Raw genomic sequence first — 17,612 nt, forward strand, 5'->3', positions numbered from 1 at the left:
GGCATGTGAACTTCAAACTATTAATATCTGTTACAAGTATTAATAGCTCATTTACATAGAGAGAGCTTTGTTGTTTTTAAAGTTCTTTTCTGACAATAATTTCAGGAGGAAAATAATTTAGCTCTTATTATTTATTATTTCTACTTTTTAGACAAGGACACTGAGAGAAATTAAGGCATTTGCCTACAGTCATTCTACTTTAGCTAATAATTAAGATTCAAATCCAGGCTAGGACTTCTTAATCCAAACCCAGCACTATATATTCTCAACCCAGATATGATGCCTCTTAGGCATAAACCTGAAACTGGGGGTTGTATACTGTCCATCTCCATCTCTGTGGGGCTGTGTACTGTTCTGAGGATCAGAAGAGCAGAACAACATTTTTGAGGTATACAGGACCTTAGAAACCATCAGGTACAATCCTACTCATTTTATAGAGGAGGAAATTGAAACAAAAAAAGGTTGCCTAGAGTCACACAGCTAGTAAGCCTCTCAGCGGGAATTTGAACTCCGATCTTCTTGACTACAAGCTCAGTTCTCTATCTATTCATCCTACCATTCTGCCTCACACAATATCTAGAACAGTGACAGCTGAAAGGTTTGAGAGGGTTTGCTTTATCCAACTTACACCCTTCATACACATAATCGTGTACAAGATTTGCATCCGTTGATACCCACAGACCACATTCCTAGGAAGAAAGAACAATAAAATATCATTTTCCTTTCATGTACAGGTGTTAGTTCTCTCTTAACTGTTATTTCTCTCACAGAGAGACACATAAGCACACACACCATTTCATAATTCTATTCAACAAGTAAAAGCTTAACTCAAGATAGAGAACAGCAATGTTAAGTGATGCTAAATGACCTCATTTTATTTTTCATGAAACTTTATTAGTTCCTCTAGTGAACATTTCTGAAAATTTGTGATTAGAATCCTAGGGACACTTCTTTCTGTTTTGTGATATTTTAGCAATCTCTTTGCAGACATACAGGATTTAACGGAGGATCTGAACTTCACAACGACTGGCATTTTGGTTTCAAACATATATACGTATATATTCAAACATACCTGAAAAACTGCACGGGAATTTGTGAACATGCCTAAATAATAACCAGTGTTATATAATTCCAGTTCATGGACCACCTAAAGGAGAAGAAATCAGTGGATTAATGTATTTATATCAACCTAGAGGGAGGGAGCAACATGCTTGAGAGCCCCATGGCTGGCCCCAGCTTATGTAGTACTTTTAGTAATAATGTCTATAGAACTGTAACTTTGTGTTATTAAATCTGTAGGAGCCAGAAAAAAAATCTAGATGACAGAATCAAAAGTCAAAAAGGTCTTAAAAAGTTTGTTGAGCTAAAACTAAGAAGGTAAAATTTATGAGAGAGCAATCTAAAGTTTCCCATTAAGATTTAAAAAATGAGTATTACGAGTAGGGCATGGAGAACTGGGTCAACAGCAATTTAAGTTTAAAAAAAAAGATTTTAGATGACCATGAGTTTAAGCTAAGCTAAAAATGTGACATGACTACAAAAAAAAAAGCTAATGCAATCTTGGACCATATTAAAAGAATCAAAATGTCCAGATCAAGGGAGGGAATTTTCCATTTGTACTCTACACTGGTTCAGCCACATCTGAAGTATTGTGTCCAATTCTAGATGCCACATTTCAAAAGAAACACCAACAAACAGAGTAAGAAGATAAGTAGAATGATAAAATGTCTGGGAACCATGTTATAAGAGGAATAATTGGAGAAAATACAAATGTTTAGCCTGGAAAAAATATAAAAGGGATGTGATAGCTGCTGTGTGGAAAAGGAATTAGGCTTATTTTGTGTAGAGGGAAAAACTAACAAAAATATGTACAAGTTATAGGGAAGAAAGTTTTGACTCAGTATTAAGATGAACTTCCTAATAATTAGAGCATTCCATAAAAGGAATGACTACTTTAAAAAAGCAATTAACTCCCCATTCCTGGAAGTGTTCAAAGAAAAGCTGAATAGGCCTTATTCTGATTTGTTCATCTTCTTTATGATGCTTTAGGTCAAATATATGAACACATATACACATGTATGTACACTTACACATATTGTTTTGCATCTCTAAATAAAGCTTATTTTGAGTTTTCAAGAACAGTTGCCATTGTGTTTTTCAAATGTATTTTCCTTCTTAATTTCATCTAAACCTGAAATGATGGACAGTCCTGGAATGTAAGTAATCTGATTCTACCAGTCTTGAACTGAGTCTTTCTAACATCCCAGATCCTGACCTCTCATTCTCAGCAACAACTCTGTATAAAATTTCTAACAGATCCCAAATACTTATGTCTCAGAGACCATGAACAATGCAACATGTTTTGTTTTGTTTTGTTTTCAGGGAAGAAGTCATTCACTTAGCAAGTACTTAGGAGGGTCTTTTATTTTGAGGCATTGTGCTCCATATTATGTAGCGATGAAAAGAGAGGAGGCACATTGTCTACCAGATATAGGCCAGACATGGACAAACAGAACTATAAGTATAGTACAGGCTGAATATACTATATGGAGAGCCAGTCTTGGAGTAAAGGAGACCCAGTTTCAAGTCCCACTCAGACATATACTAACAGGGTGACCCAGGGTAAGCCATTTAACCTCTCAACCTCTCAATACCCCAGGCAACATTCAAAAACTATAAATTACAGAACAGTTGCTAATCTACGTTGGTAGAGGGAGTTTCTTTACATTAATGAAATCATAGGTCTGAACAAAAAAAAGGATGGGAAAAAGTAGTGTGGTAGTGTGTATGTTATACATGTGGCATAACCGTAGAAATGTGTCAGACTTTCGTAGTCCTCCCATTGAAGAAAATAATACCAGTCCTGATGATCTTCAGCCTGTGGGGAGAAGTGGAAGAAAAAGAAGAGGAGGAGAAAGTAGAAGTAGAGGGGAAAAGATGAGAAAGAAAGAGAAGAAGGAGAGTGAAGAAAAGAAAGGACAAGAAGAGAAAGCAGAGAATATATCCGAATGTTTGTTTCTATTGACGGTGATTGAGTTCATAATTTTTAAGAGTGTGATTGCCAAGGGAGGAAGCATGACATAACGGATAGATGACCTGACTAGACCTGAGGACAGGATGACCCAGGTTCAAGTTCTGCTTCTGATATTTGTTAGCTTTAAGGCACCTAATTTCTATGCATCCCAAGCAACTCTCTACTACTATAAGTTATAGGCAAATTGCCAGTCAGCATCTGAAGACAGTTTACACCCTAAAAGTTCCCTTCAAAACAGTGACCAAATCATCATAAATATTCATGAAGTCCATGTTCCTTTATGGTATAGTGCTATGTACTATCTATACTGAACAAATTAAAGACAGTCTTTGACATTTAGAGTATAACCTAGACTATCAGCAGTAACAGCTGGTTCAGTCATTTCAGTCATGTTTGACTCTGTGTGATCCCCAACAACAAAATACAGAGACATATTAAGAATGTACAGACACCTAAATATGAAATTTAACTTCTGAAACAGTAAAGTTGCATTTACTAGTGTTTTCTTCATAATTGCCATTTAGTCTTTTCATGTCTGTGAGCTCACTCTTCATAACCAGATTACAAACTCCCCAAAAGTGGTCATTTTTAATGTTTATTTTTCATAGCTAACCCACAACAGACACTTTTGAGAACTCTAGAGTCTAGCTGAGGAAGCTGAATACATATACACACACAAGCATTGGTGGGTTTCTTGTGTATCTCTCCTCCATAGCTCTTAGGAGACAATGGGTCCTCCAGGAATACCGTCAACTAATTTATAGTAATGTAGGCTCAGCCAAGTTGAAACATACTGGCCAAAGAGAAAGGGTGTGGTCTTATTAACCTTACAAAATTATTAACAAGGCTATATACAATGATCATGTTAAAAGGCTATTTAGAATATCATAATTTAGCCATTTTTAGAGTATAATTAAGAATCCAATGTATACCAGATGTGTCCAAAGTTATTCTCTCTCTCATCATCCGTGCAGGTTAAAATTCTTACTTAACCTCCTTAGTTATTTGTCCACCAGGACCTTATAAGTGCATAGGTCACAGATCCTCTCTTTCTTCATTTGCAAAATGAAGGAGATTGGACTAGACAACCTCTAGGGTTTTTTCACAGGCTTGTAAATTTAGGGCTGGATGTATGAGGGAGGCCAGGACAGTTCTGGTTCAAGTGAACACAGATATCTACACACCAACCCAACGACAGCTATAGGAAATTGGTAGGTTAAACTGATGTTTACTTTGTAGAAGAGAGGAAAATACTTTCCTAAAAATAAAAGTGTAACCCAGCATCAAGGTACGTGTCTCCCTATTTAACATCCTTTCAATCTTTCCATGTCTGCAATTTGTAATGAAATAGAGATCAACTTACACTTTCTTCTGTAATGTCATTTGAACCATTCATCAGCTTTACACTTTTGTCAACAGCTACAAGTCCTATTAGGGATCCAGGTTGAGTCACAGAAACTTTAAGAGCAACACTGTCAGATGGTTCAGCACTAACTTTATTCCAAGATAGTGTAATCTGTGAAAGGAAGAAAATGTGATTAATTTAGTGTATGATTATTCTCTAAGAAGTCACAGGATCACAGATTTAAAGCTGGAAAAGATCTTGGAAGATATCTAGTTCAACCCTACTCGTTTTATAAATTAGGAAAATGAGCTCCAGAGAGATTAAGTTCAGCTTAAGTAGAAAAGCACCCTGAAGGAGAGACAGGAGGTAGCATGTGCCAGAAAAGTCAAATCACCACCACCACTTTGACCACCATTTTCCCTCAGACTCTACTGGAGAGAGCCCGAGACCTTAAGCCTATGGGCTTTAGAAATATCAGTGTCTCCCAAACCACAAAACCTGCTTTCATCTCATTCTCCCCAGCCATCACTGAGCAGACAAATCATTGTGGTCAGGGGGCCCATCTTCCTCATCACCACCAGCAACACCTGCTGACTTACTGCCATCAAGAGGCAGACAGGCACAGGAGCCCTGGGAGTGGCAGGACACCCCCACCCCCAGACCACCTATTATACTTTCAGCTCACCTCTTCCAATCATCAGTTAGGGAGATGACTCCTATGGAGAAAGAGCCAGCTATCCTCACCAACTGACAACCAGCTGCCATTCACAGGACAAACAAAACTAAGTGATGTACTGAGGCATCCTGAAGGAAAGATAGAAAGCTGCATATGCTAAGCAAGTCAGTCACCACCACCATCACCACCTAGAGCACCATCTCCTCTCAGACTCTGATGGAAACAGCCAACTACTCTAAACCCAAGAGCCTTGGAAACAGCACTGCTTCCAGCCCAGTGTCCACAGCCAGCATCCTGGGAAGCAACCCCTGTGGAAATACAGCCTGGAAACTGATCCTGCAAGTGCTACAGTCACAGCTATTGATGCAGAAAGTTTGTGCCACCAAAATCCTTGGCACTGTCAAACAGTTCAACATTATAAACTTATATGATTTTATTAGTGGACATCACAATATAGAAGAAAGCATTAATATCCACCTTGGTGCTGCACCCTGAGGACCATGGGACCTTTCTATCTGACTTGCAGCCAAAACCTCCCACGTGTTGTCTCCCTCATTAGAATGTGAGCACCTTGAGAGCAGGGTTATCTTAATTTCCTATTTGTATCCTTGCACTTAACACAGTGTCTGGCATACAGAAAGTGCTTAATAAACACTTATTGACTGACTGATAAGAAAAGACAAATGAGAAATTTAGAGAAACTTATAAAAACTAATGCAAAGCAAAGAAAGTAAAACCAAGAAAACAATATACAAAATAACTACAATAAAATAAAATAAAACAGTCCAAAGCAGCTGAACTTGGACTATAAAGGCAATGAACAACATTAGTTCTAGAAGAAAAATTCCAAAACACACTTCCCTCCTCTCAGGAGAAAGGTGCCAAATGTTGCTTATATTATCAGACACAATAATCTATTTTTCTCTTTCTACAAATGCATATACATATCTACATATTTTCAGAGGGGGCAGCATATTGAAAAATAACTGTGGTACAAAAAAAATCAAAAAAAGTTTTTTAAAATGTGCTAACCCAGCAATTTCCCATCAGTAGCAACTCAGTTAAACTGACTCAAACTGATCATAGATCTGGAGCTGGATGGCACCCTAGGGTATATCAGGTTTGCAAGGCTTCTATATTTGCCTTCCCATGGGGCAACCAGATGCTTCAGAACAGTGGACAAAATAAGCAATTTAGAGCTGAGGGAAAGAGCAGATGTGGTGGTGGCTGTGCTGTGAGTGTATTCGTGGGAAGGCCCCAACTGGGGGAGGATGGTTTTGGGATGGCAAGGCTCCGTGATGTCATATTGTGTTTTAAGTTCCTTGCTGTTATGATAAAGTGGGCTTACTGGTTTTGGGAGCTGCTTGCTGCCTGGATGGGCTGGACTTATTGTTTATGGGATCTGATCCTCTGGTGTCTGAATACGTGAACAGTCTCTCATATTTTGAGATACAGAGCTACATAGGCATTTTGACAATTATCATCTATATTGTTAATATATACATTTGCTAATACATTTGTGTATATGTGTGTGTATATACTCATACACACACATATATATATGTGCATGTATATATATATATATATATATATATATATATATATATATATATATATATATATATATGTCAGGAGATAAGTAGAAAACTGTGCTGAGTAAAGGCACTAAGTGAAGGCAGGAGTTCAGAGGAGAAACGATCATCAAGGAGAGTAATAATAATAATAATAACAGTAATAATAATAGCTAACAGTTATATGGCACTTGAACATTTGCAAATTATCTAATTTGATTCTCATGACAACCCTGAAAGATAGGTGCTTCATTTTACAGATGAGGAAACCGAGGCTAAAGTTATGTGACTTGCCCAGGGTCACACAGCTAGTGAGCGTCTGAGGCAGGATTTGAACTTGGTTCTTTTCAATTCCAAGTCCAGCACTCTATCCATCTAGATACTAGAGAAAGCTTCATAGAAGAGGCAGAACTTAAGCAAGGCCTAGAAGAAAGAAGAGAACTTAAACAAGTAAAGAGGAGAAATGGTTTGTAAGGAAAGATGTGAATAAAGAGATACAGTAAGGAACGTATGCCTTGGGGAAAAATTAGTAGATCGATTCAACTGAAGCAAAGGCCTCCTATAAGGGAGCTCTGAGAGAAAAGGTTGAAAAGGTAACAGAGGGCCCTGAATGTCAGGTTAAGGAATGTTTTACAAAAGAAGAGTAATTAAGTATAGGGTAGTTTTTTTTAGGCAAATTAATCTGACTTATAGCAGAGATGTCAAATATGTGGTCTACCACATGCCTGAGTGAGGCCCAACCAGATTAAAATGTAATTGGGAAATACTTAATAAATAAAAATGCAACAAAACATAGATGATGTTAACATGTGGTTTTCTAAATGATATGGTTTAGTGCCACCCCCCCTTCTCTATTTCAGTTTGATACCACTGGCGTATAGATTTGATCAGAGCCCTCTGCTGGGGAGCTTACAGTACAGCAATTGGCTCAGTTGGAGCCACTAGGAGGGACTCGTTTGAAGAATTGTACAATATTATAGCATCCTGTACAAGACAGAGCTGACACATCATGTGCTAGTGATTAGAAGAGAGGAAACTACAGGCCAGAGAACAAAGTAGGGGGAGCAGAGAGGGGAGGATTGGCGATTCCCACAAGGGACCCAAGTTGGGAGAAAAACAAGCAGAAGCTAGAAAGCTTATGGTTTGTACCAGTGTCTACAGAATGCCAAGATTCAAAAGCTGAGTCACGCAGGAAATATAGCTGCAATGCCAGAGAATTAACTGTTTGTATTAGTCAACCCCATTCTGATTCCCCAAAGCTCTGGTCTTGTTACTGTGATGGTTTCCCTTCCCAGACCCTGACCTTACAGCTGAGTCATAGACCAAGTTTGCCACATCCTTTTGTGATTCAGTCTCCCTTAGGGGATCATGGATATATAAAACCCAGCCTTTAGTGATCACTCTCTCTCTCTCCTAAAATCCTATGGAACTTCTTGTCTACACCAGGCACTGAGTCACTTTGCCTATAATACTTTGTATTGTTACTTATCCTTTTATGTATATGCCCCCGCTCCCTGACTAGACTAAACCATAAATTCAGTGAAAGCATGAGTCACAAAATCTTCATAAAACCAGAATCATAGTTTCAGTGACAAATTGGTAGTGATCCTGCTAATCACTGGATTATCAGAATCTCTGTTAACAAGAAGGAGTCTCAGCAGCTAGGTAGTCTAATGGTTCCAAGGCTGGGGACCCTACAGCCTCAAGGCCACCTGTGGCCCTCTAGGTCCTCAAGTGTGGCCCTTTGACTGAATCCTAACTTCACAGAACAAATCCCCTTAATAAAAGGGATTTTGATAATTGTTATAAAAAGGGATTTTAATAAGGGGATTTGTTCTGTGAAGTTTGGAGTCAATCAAAGGGCCGCAGTTGAGGACCTAGAGGATCACATGTGGCCTCAAGGATGCAGGTTCCCCACCCCTGGCATCCAACCACAAAAGTGTGTGTGTGTGTGTGTGTGTGTGTACATAGGTATATATACACATACATACATACATACATACATATATGTATATATACACATATATGAATTATTATCACTAACTATAGTTGTAGCATATAATATAGTATATAATCATGTTTAGATATTACTGGATTAACACATAGGTAAATACTAATTTGTTTATTTTAGCTAGAAAAGTTTCAAATACGTAATTAAAGAACTCCAACTAGCTCCTGGGCCATGTACCACTAATCGCTGACCAAACTCTACCAAAGTCTGGCTAACTCTGTTTCCATAATCTTCCTAACCTGCTCTACCCATGCAGATCTTTACACAAATCCCTTATTCTTCATTTTATTCCAACATCAGTACCAAACAGATTCTAAAACCCCAATGCAATTCTTGCTCCTCTCAGTTTGTACAAAAAAAAGCATGTGAGTTTTTTTTGGTTCAACTATTTACTTCAAAGTACACTTATTAAGCACCTATTGTATGAAAAATACCTACTGTATGAAAAGCACCTACTAGGTACAGAGGGAGATAACACATTTATATAGAGTGTTCTAAAAGTGTTAGGGAATTTAAAACTTTTGGACTTTAAAACATCCCTTATAGGACATGGCTCCAACCCTCATCCCTTAAATAAACTATAAGAAACATAAAACCCACAATCACATAAATGTGTATGGACATACACTCAGATGACTGTAACAATCAATGATACATGATAAGTGAAAATATTGCTGTAGTTATTCACCTCCAAAATCCTGAAATGTATCAGCTTCATGGTTGTGGGCTTTGATCATTTCAAGAACCCATGCAGACAACAACATGAGTGTGAAATAAACTGACATAGCCAATCAAACAAGAATAAATAAATGAAATGTTTATCTCAAGATCTTTTATCTATTTTACCAAAATTCTAGCCTTGAAATTTAATCAATTTGCATTAACCATTCTCTTCTAAACAAATACTTAGGAACATCTCTTTTCTTTCTTTTTTATTTTTTGTAATTACAATCTTGATCCTGATTTCTTACCTTATTCTTAAAGACATGTTGGACAGGAACTTTCAGGACATCATTTATAATTTCCCCATCATCTCCAACATAGTACACAATTATACAGGCTTTTGGAGCCCAGGAATTTTCTGGTATTAAAGAAAAAGTTGAGGAGTTCTTTTTGCCAACTGCAACCACCTGACTTTGGGATATCACCTAAAAAAAATACAATTTATTTTATGATGAAGCTGAAATAATATGTCTTCTAAATTTATCACAATTTCAAGTTCAGACACATACATCTGATTTCAATCAACTCTCAAAACTCCTTCGGAATCAACTATACATCAGTGAATATTCTGTGTTAATACACTCATCTGAATTAGTATTTACCTTCAACATTAGAAAAATTTAAGATATCTCTAATTAAATGTTTTTGTACAAACATAAATATAAATAAGAACTTAAGAAATTGGGGGGGGGCATGTAATTTAGTTTGGTGAAGTAGAAGAGGAAAATTTCCCATTTGTGTGGATCAGCTTTTCACAAGTGAAATGGCGGGGATAAAAATCCCAGAATATAAGAACACAGATTTGATATTGAATGGAGGGTATGGGAGAAGAGGAAGCAAAACATTAAAGCATTAAAATGGGACTGGCTGAATTTCTAGAGTTTCAGCTCCACAACTGGAGATGTGTAGTTCTCTCTAAGGCAACATGGTGCTGTGGAAGGAGCTATAGATTTGAGGTCTAAAGTACTGGGTCTAAATCCCACCTCTGCAATCACAGCTACCCGTGTGACTTTGGGCAAGTTATTTTTAACAAATCTGAGCCTCAGATTCGTCATCTACCAAACAAAAATAAAGGGCTTTGCAAATCTTAAAGAACTATATGAATGCTAGCTATTATTAATCCTGTGACTCATAAATTTACTTGGAGAGTGATGGAGCCAGTCCCTGGAAGCCACAAAGCGGCAATATAAAAGAATATTTTGATGGTAATGTAAATGTATGAAGGACAGTCTGGAGGAGAATGATGTTGAAAGAAACACAGTAAGAATGGTAAAGGTATACAGTAATATTTCAAATGATGTATAATATATTTTAAATTGCTGAATTACCATATAACTTAGTTCTTTCATTGGCTTGTTGCTAGTGACAATCAGTTCAAAAGGTGAGCCAGCCTAGAAAAACAACATTCTCATTAACATACAAGAATCAATGGCAAGACAGAATTGCTAATTATATTATCAATTATCACATGAATACATATTACCTTTACATTTTCACTTCCTGTTTTTAACTGGATATAAGTCATACTAGGAGATCTAAACATTCCATGAATTGATATGGTATTCACACTATCAAGAAAAGAAGCCTGAAACAAACAAAAAAAAATTAATTTCAACTGTTTTAACACCTTTACGTTAATCTTGACAATTAATGGGAATGAAACATATACGAAACACTGTATAGTCTATCCCTTTCAAAATAGACTCCATATTTTAAAGCAGGTAAAATGTATGCCATTAATATTAGGTACAATTATAAACTATAAGAATGTTATACTTCAGTGCTTCAAAAGATAGTTCTTCATTGATGTAGTATTCCCCTCCACCAATATTAGCTTCAACCACTTCAAGCCTTAGAAGACCATACTCATGTTTTGTTGTGGACAAAAAAGATTCCATCACTCTCCTCCCTGCCTATGCTCACATACCCAAGGTCTGCAAAGCTCCCCCTCCTCATCTCTACCTCTTGGAATTTCTAGATCCTTCAAGCCTCAACTCAATTGCTACCTCCTAGTGGAGGCTTTCCTGATTTTATTTCCAATTATCACTGGCCTCCAAAATTATTTTATGTTTACTTTAAATATTTTATAACTACTTTTGCTATATAGAACATATTGTTCCCCTATCCCTATCCCAAAATTGAATGCAAACTCCTTGTGGGCAGGGACTGTTTTGTTTTTGTCTTTGAATCTCCAGCACCTAGCAAAAATGCCTACCATGCAGTAGGTGTTTAATAAATGCTGGATGGATTGAAGTAGGTCTTTAAGGTAGGAAAGAAACTAATAGTCCTAAGAAATCAGAAAAGTAATAATCATTATTATAATATCCCAGAGGAAACCATCGTAGAGAAGACAGCCCGGAAAAATAGGGAGGAAATCGTCATGCACACTCTCAAAAAACATACTCTTCCCTCCTCAGGCCACAAAGGGATAAGCAAGAAAAGAGCCAGTTACTGATTTATCAACGAAAGAAGTACAAGGAAAGGAGCCAGAAGTTCCACACATCACTGAAGGCCATATTCCACAACTCAGCCCCAACTTTGTGGTACAATCCACAGCAAGCAAGAGGCACCAACAAGTCTGGTCCAGACAAAATGGCCAAGAGACTGCAAGCAAAACCATTGAAGATTTTCAGATGGAGAGGATAACAAGAGTCTGGGAGAACGGAAGACCACCTCTATTTTCCTTTCTTCTCTTTTATAAGCAACTCATTTCTAGTGGAACCTAAACTCATACCCAGCTTCTGCAAAACTCAGATCACAAAAAGAGGGGGTATCTGCTTAAAATGCTTATTTATATTCTTGCCTGTTGTAGCTTCTTAGACCGCTGTATCTTAAAGTGTTCTTCTAAAAACTGAGTTCTCAAGTACCCTCACCAGAACTGCCACTATCTCATCATTCAGAATTTTCATAATAAAGATACTTTTCCCACTTTTGTTTGTGGTCAAATATCTTTATTCTCTAAGTGTTTTAAGCCCTGACTAGTTGTTACCTTCATTACTGGTGTTTACACATGGCAATGGAAAGCCTGTCATCAAGTTACAGTCATAATAGCATTATTTTAAGAATAGAATGGACACAAACAGCACCTTTATTTGCAGTTGACTCGTATTAACCAGGATTGGGAATTCAAGATGAAAGATTCCATTTTCTGGGACTGTATAATTTAGAACCTGGACAGTTTCCCTTTCCTGATCTTCATTGTTCCATCTGTCCCAATAATTGGTGTTATTTGTCTGTGTTATAGTGAGGGTTACATTATTTTTTATTTCTTCTGGAGTCAACCGAATGTTGTCAGAACGGCTTATCTTCACCTAATTCACAGAAAGGAACACAAAGAAAAAGATATTACAAGAGCAGAAAAGGAATTATTTCATTTGAATCTGGAATTATTTGAAAAGGAATTATTTCATTTGAATCTGGCTTCCACCTCCCATCACTCTCTTCAAACAGAGCTATTGAATATTACCACTGGTTTAACTGTCAAACACAATTGTCTTGTTCACAGTCCTCATTCTCCTTGACCTCTCTGAAGCACACATATGATCTTCCTTTAAACTCTTAAAACTCTCTTCCCTTAATGGCTGTGACACTGAACCATCCTTGTTCTCCTGCTACCATTCCACCTGCTTCTTTTCTCTGTCTTATTGAGTTCTCTTCCTTAGGAACTGCCCAAAACTTTGTCCTCAGCCTTCTTTCCATTCTCTCTCTCTCTCTCTCTCTCTCTCTCTCTCTCTCTCTCTCTCTCTCTCTCTCTCTCTCTCTCTCTGTCTCTCTCTCTCTCTCTCTCTCTCTCTCTCCCCCCTTGAAGATTGTTATCTACTCCCACCACTTCAACTGTCACTTCTTTGTGGAATAATTCTGCCAATTTTGTTCTCCAGCTCTCACACCTTTCTCAAGTTCCTTCCCTGAAGGAATAGAATTTCCATTTAGAGGCACCAAATTCAAAATGACTAAAATTTATCTTCTCCTTCAAATCAGCTACTCCTCCTAATTGTCCTGTTAGTGGTACCACAATTCTCCAAGTCATTTGGTTTCAAAACTTCATTATAGACTACTCCTCTTCTCTTCCCCTAACCCTAACCTGTCCTCCAGTATCTAAAAGGGCACATGTTGTTTATTTTTTCTTCAAAATGTCTTATAACTGTCTCCTCCCTTCCACTGCTCTACCACCCAAGTTCTTGCCATTTATTACTACATTCCAGAATTCCTATCAGGTATTCCTGTTTCCAGGCTGTGTGTGAGAGAATTGTAGGAATTGTGAAAATCAAAGTGACTCCATCTTGTAAAACTGACTCCATTTTGAGACCAAAGTATCATTTTCCTGTAAATTCCATCTGCTTGCTAGTTGCGGGAATTGAGTGACATTCTGTTATACATTCAGAAAAGTCCACCTACTCACTCTCCCTACTCCCAACTCTCAAAACTCACTCACCCACTCTCAACTCAGAAAGCCCCTAATCTTTCCTCCAATCAGAAATCTTGTATCCTTGTTTATATACTGTTAATTGCTTTCTTTTAATGTATAAAAATCTGCACCTCAGGGTGCAGTACCAAGCTCAGGAGGCTTGGTCCTGAGTTATGCATTTGGCATGCATTGCTTAATAAACTGATACACTCGGAAGCTCAAACCTTTGTTTCCTCAGTTATTTCAGATTTCACCCACCACAGTGACTCTGGGCAAGTCCTTTATGATCTCTCAGCCTCAGTTTCTTCAATTTTAAAATGGGGAAAATAACAACACTTACCTTACAGGGTTGCTGTGAGAATCAGATGAGATGATACTTGTAAAGTACTTAGCACATCACCTGGCTCATAGTACATGAGTACTTATTTATTTTCCTCTCCCTTCCCAGATTCTCTGTTTCCAGTGTTTTTTGCACTTTGCTGGCCAATTAATATTTCTAAAGCATATTCTTTCATTTTTGTTACTGTACTGTTCATAAACTTCTGATGGCTCTCTACTGCCTACTGAGTAAAATCTGAACTTCTGAACTTGGGATTCTGGGCCTTGTTGGGAACAATTTGTTCTCAGCTTTTCCAGCCATGTCTCCCATTGCCCCCATGTACGGGTACTATTCTTTGGGCCAACAGTTCTTAATCTTTTTATATCATGAGCCCCTTTAGCAGTCTGAAGAAACTTAAAGATGCCTTCTTTGAATAACGTTTTTAAACAGTTGAAAGAAATGCTAAATTTCAGTTAGAGGTTAGTGAAAATAAAGATGTGATTTTTTTCCCCCGTACAAGTTCACAAACCTTATGAAATCTATCCATGGACCACAGGCTAAGAATCCCTACTTCAGATGTGCCTAATAAAATCCTATTCATCCTTCAAGATACATTTGAAATCTGATCTCCTCCATGACCTCTAAGAAGTAATATTGGAATATTACTTATTATTATTCATATCATTTATTTGATACTTACCATTGTTGGCCTTGTACCTTTACTACTTATTACTTGTTGAGTACTACTTGTAACCTTTTCAATTATGCAATGTTATCTACCCAACTAAATTGTAAGTACCTAGGGGACAAGATGGATGTCTAATGTTTCTACGTATCCCTCATAGCACCTAGCACAGTACCAAATGCAAGAAGATGCTATAGAAATTGATTGCCAACTGTATGCAAGCATTATGTTCTCTCAAAGATCAACATAGTTTAGTTATCTATACTTGGATGCCAAACCCTAAAAAATTCACATACTATCATCGTGTCACAATCGATAGACATATTCAGATGCAGCCGGAATTAACCCCTTTTTATGAATAACATATCGGCATTGAAAGAAACTAACTGCTCTGTCTGTATAATTCCAAGGGTTCAATTTGATGATCTAATCTAACAAGGTAATTTGCTAAGGTTGTTGTTCAATTGTTTCACTCATGACTGACTCTTCATGGGCCCATTGGGGTTTTCTTGGCAAAGATACTGGAATGGTTTGCCATTTTCTTCTCCAGCTTATGATGATGAACTGAGGTAAACAGGGTTAAGTGACTTGCCCAGGGTCACACAGCTAGTATCTAAGGCCAGATTTGTACTCAGGAAGATGAGTCTTCATAACTCCAGGCCTGGCACTCTATGAACTGTGACACCTCGCTGCCTCCACTTTGCTAATAAACTGCATGAAATGTTTCTTTTCTTTGGAGACTTCCCCCACTCCCTACGAAAGCCAGTGAACAAACTTCAGGAAAACAAGCCCATATTTCTCTTTCTGGATTTAACCTAAATATTAGGAAATTGGTGAATATGATTCTTTTAATTCTATTATATTTCATTTCAAGAGTTCTGGACTTATATTGAAAAGATCTGAGTTAAAGTTCCAGATCTACTACATATTATGTGTCTTTGGAAAAGTCTTAGCTTCTTCAATCCTCGATTTTCTATAAATTGTACCTAATACTTGTACTTCCTACCATTTAGGGTTGCTATGTGAACCAAGTGAGATAATGTAATTACACTATTTTATAACCATAGCATAATATATGTGAAACAATTATTTTAACTTACTGATTTGCACTTATAATTAAATATAACAACTTACGGTAACTGTGTAGTTGAGAGAAGGCTTCAAGACAGTAGCATAATCAAAAAATTCAATGGTGTAGTCATTTGCCTTGAAAAATACATTAGAACTTGCATTTCGGGAGATTCCTATTTCAGAAATAATACCATTTAGATAAAAAGAAATCATGTTTCTACCAATAGGTGTTTCCTAGTATACTTCCCCCACAGCTCAATACCAACAAGTTAATCAGTAGTTATTTCAGAAGCTCACATTGCTCCAGTCCTTTAGCACTAGAGCAGAAGGGTTAGTTCTGATCTCTCCCTCTCTCTTTCTTTCTCTCCCATTATTAAAGTTATGTGTAATGTGCAAATAAAGCAATGCTATTGTCCCCCACCAGGGGTCACAAAGGCAAGGGACTTTGGCAATTTGAGATTCCTTACAATTCTAGATCTATGATCCAATATAATAATATCAGAAAAAGACAGAAAGGAAAGGCATCATCAATGAGGTGAGATTTCAGGAGATGTTTGAATGAAGGCAAAGATTAAGCTTAGCCTGGGAAAAGGCAGGACATACCAGCCACAGGCTGAAACCTGACAGAATATCCAAAGTCTTCAGAGGTGAACAAGAGAAAAATTATACTAGCTACTAAGCTCACATAATTGATTTCTAGATTGAAGACATAAAACAAAATATCCCAAGAATATTTTGTATTATTCTACATTTATATCTTTTTCCCATGTTAGAATATAAGTTCTGTGAGTGCAAGATGACATCTCATTAACTTCTGCACCTTCTCTGTAACTATTGAAATACTCTAAACTGGGTGATCAATAAATATTGAATGAATGAAACAAATGAAAACGGGTTTTTTTATTATTTTATGGAAACTAGTAAAGCATCCAATATCACTGAAGTATAACTTCTACCTGGGGGATTAGAAGAGACAATATAGCTTAGAATTGTATTTGGCCTTGTGTAAGAAAATCTTACACAAGCATCAAAATATGGCTCACTGATTTTAAAATGACCTTCAGAAAATACCACAATACCATTATGAAAAATCATTACCTTTTTTTAAAAAAATGTACTATTATACCTGTAAGTGATTCTGTCACTACAGCGATAATTTCTACCGGCCCAGGAGAGGACTTATCACTGGGGTAATGTAGCTCCTCAGCATGATTCATGACGCTTTTCATCTCTTGATCACTAAACGTGAAGTTTGCAGATCCATTTATCTGTTTGAAAAAAAAAATGCATGCTTTTTTAATTGAGTTATTCAAATTCAAGAAATAAATCTCTAACAAATTCTAATCATGCTGCCTTCTCATTACATTTCTCTTTATAAAAATCCTGCTATATTCAAAGACTGTGTAAATGAGGCAGTTAGGTGGTACCATGCATAGAATGCTGGACTTGGAGTCAGGAAGACCTGAGTTCAAGTCCATGTCAGACATAATCCTCAGCAAACCACTGAAATGCCCTCAGCCTCAGTTTCCTCATTTCTAAAATGGGAATAATAATAGCACCTACTCACCAGATTGATGTGAGGACAAAATGAGGTAATGTATATAAAATGCTAATGCAGACCTTTGTAGTTTATATAATAAATGCTCACTATTGATATTGTAATGAGGGGTTAGTGAGCAGGTTTTGCCAATGCAGCCCCCTGTGTGGAAGAGGCTGGGGAGCCAGGTTCTAGAGAGGGACGATGTGCAATGGAACTGCCTTGAGAAAAGATG

The 17,612-nt window shown here is 37.2% G+C and overlaps 1 protein-coding gene across 3 annotated transcripts in view; it reads right to left on the reverse strand.

The window, feature by feature from the left end:
* The window catches only part of CD109 (CD109 molecule), a 170,645-nt gene that overhangs the window by 55,127 nt on the left and 97,906 nt on the right, over nucleotides 1-17,612 (reverse strand). For 2 of the 3 annotated variants that reach the window (XM_036766846.1, XM_036766845.1), the window contains exons 9-17: nucleotides 16,967-17,108; nucleotides 15,904-16,013; nucleotides 12,447-12,671; nucleotides 10,844-10,945; nucleotides 10,689-10,751; nucleotides 9,609-9,785; nucleotides 4,398-4,550; nucleotides 1,073-1,147; nucleotides 629-689 (exon numbers count right to left, since the gene is read on the reverse strand). In XM_036766846.1, coding sequence (XP_036622741.1) covers nucleotides 629-689; nucleotides 1,073-1,147; nucleotides 4,398-4,550; nucleotides 9,609-9,785; nucleotides 10,689-10,751; nucleotides 10,844-10,945; nucleotides 12,447-12,671; nucleotides 15,904-16,013; nucleotides 16,967-17,108 — 1,108 coding nt within the window. The remainder of the gene's footprint in view (nucleotides 1-628; nucleotides 690-1,072; nucleotides 1,148-4,397; nucleotides 4,551-9,608; nucleotides 9,786-10,688; nucleotides 10,752-10,843; nucleotides 10,946-12,446; nucleotides 12,672-15,903; nucleotides 16,014-16,966; nucleotides 17,109-17,612) is intronic. The other variant, XM_036766847.1, reaches the window with a different exon arrangement.

The sequence above is a fragment of the Trichosurus vulpecula genome, chromosome 7 (genome assembly GCF_011100635.1).
Source record: "Trichosurus vulpecula isolate mTriVul1 chromosome 7, mTriVul1.pri, whole genome shotgun sequence".
Classification (NCBI taxonomy): domain Eukaryota; kingdom Metazoa; phylum Chordata; class Mammalia; order Diprotodontia; family Phalangeridae; genus Trichosurus; species Trichosurus vulpecula.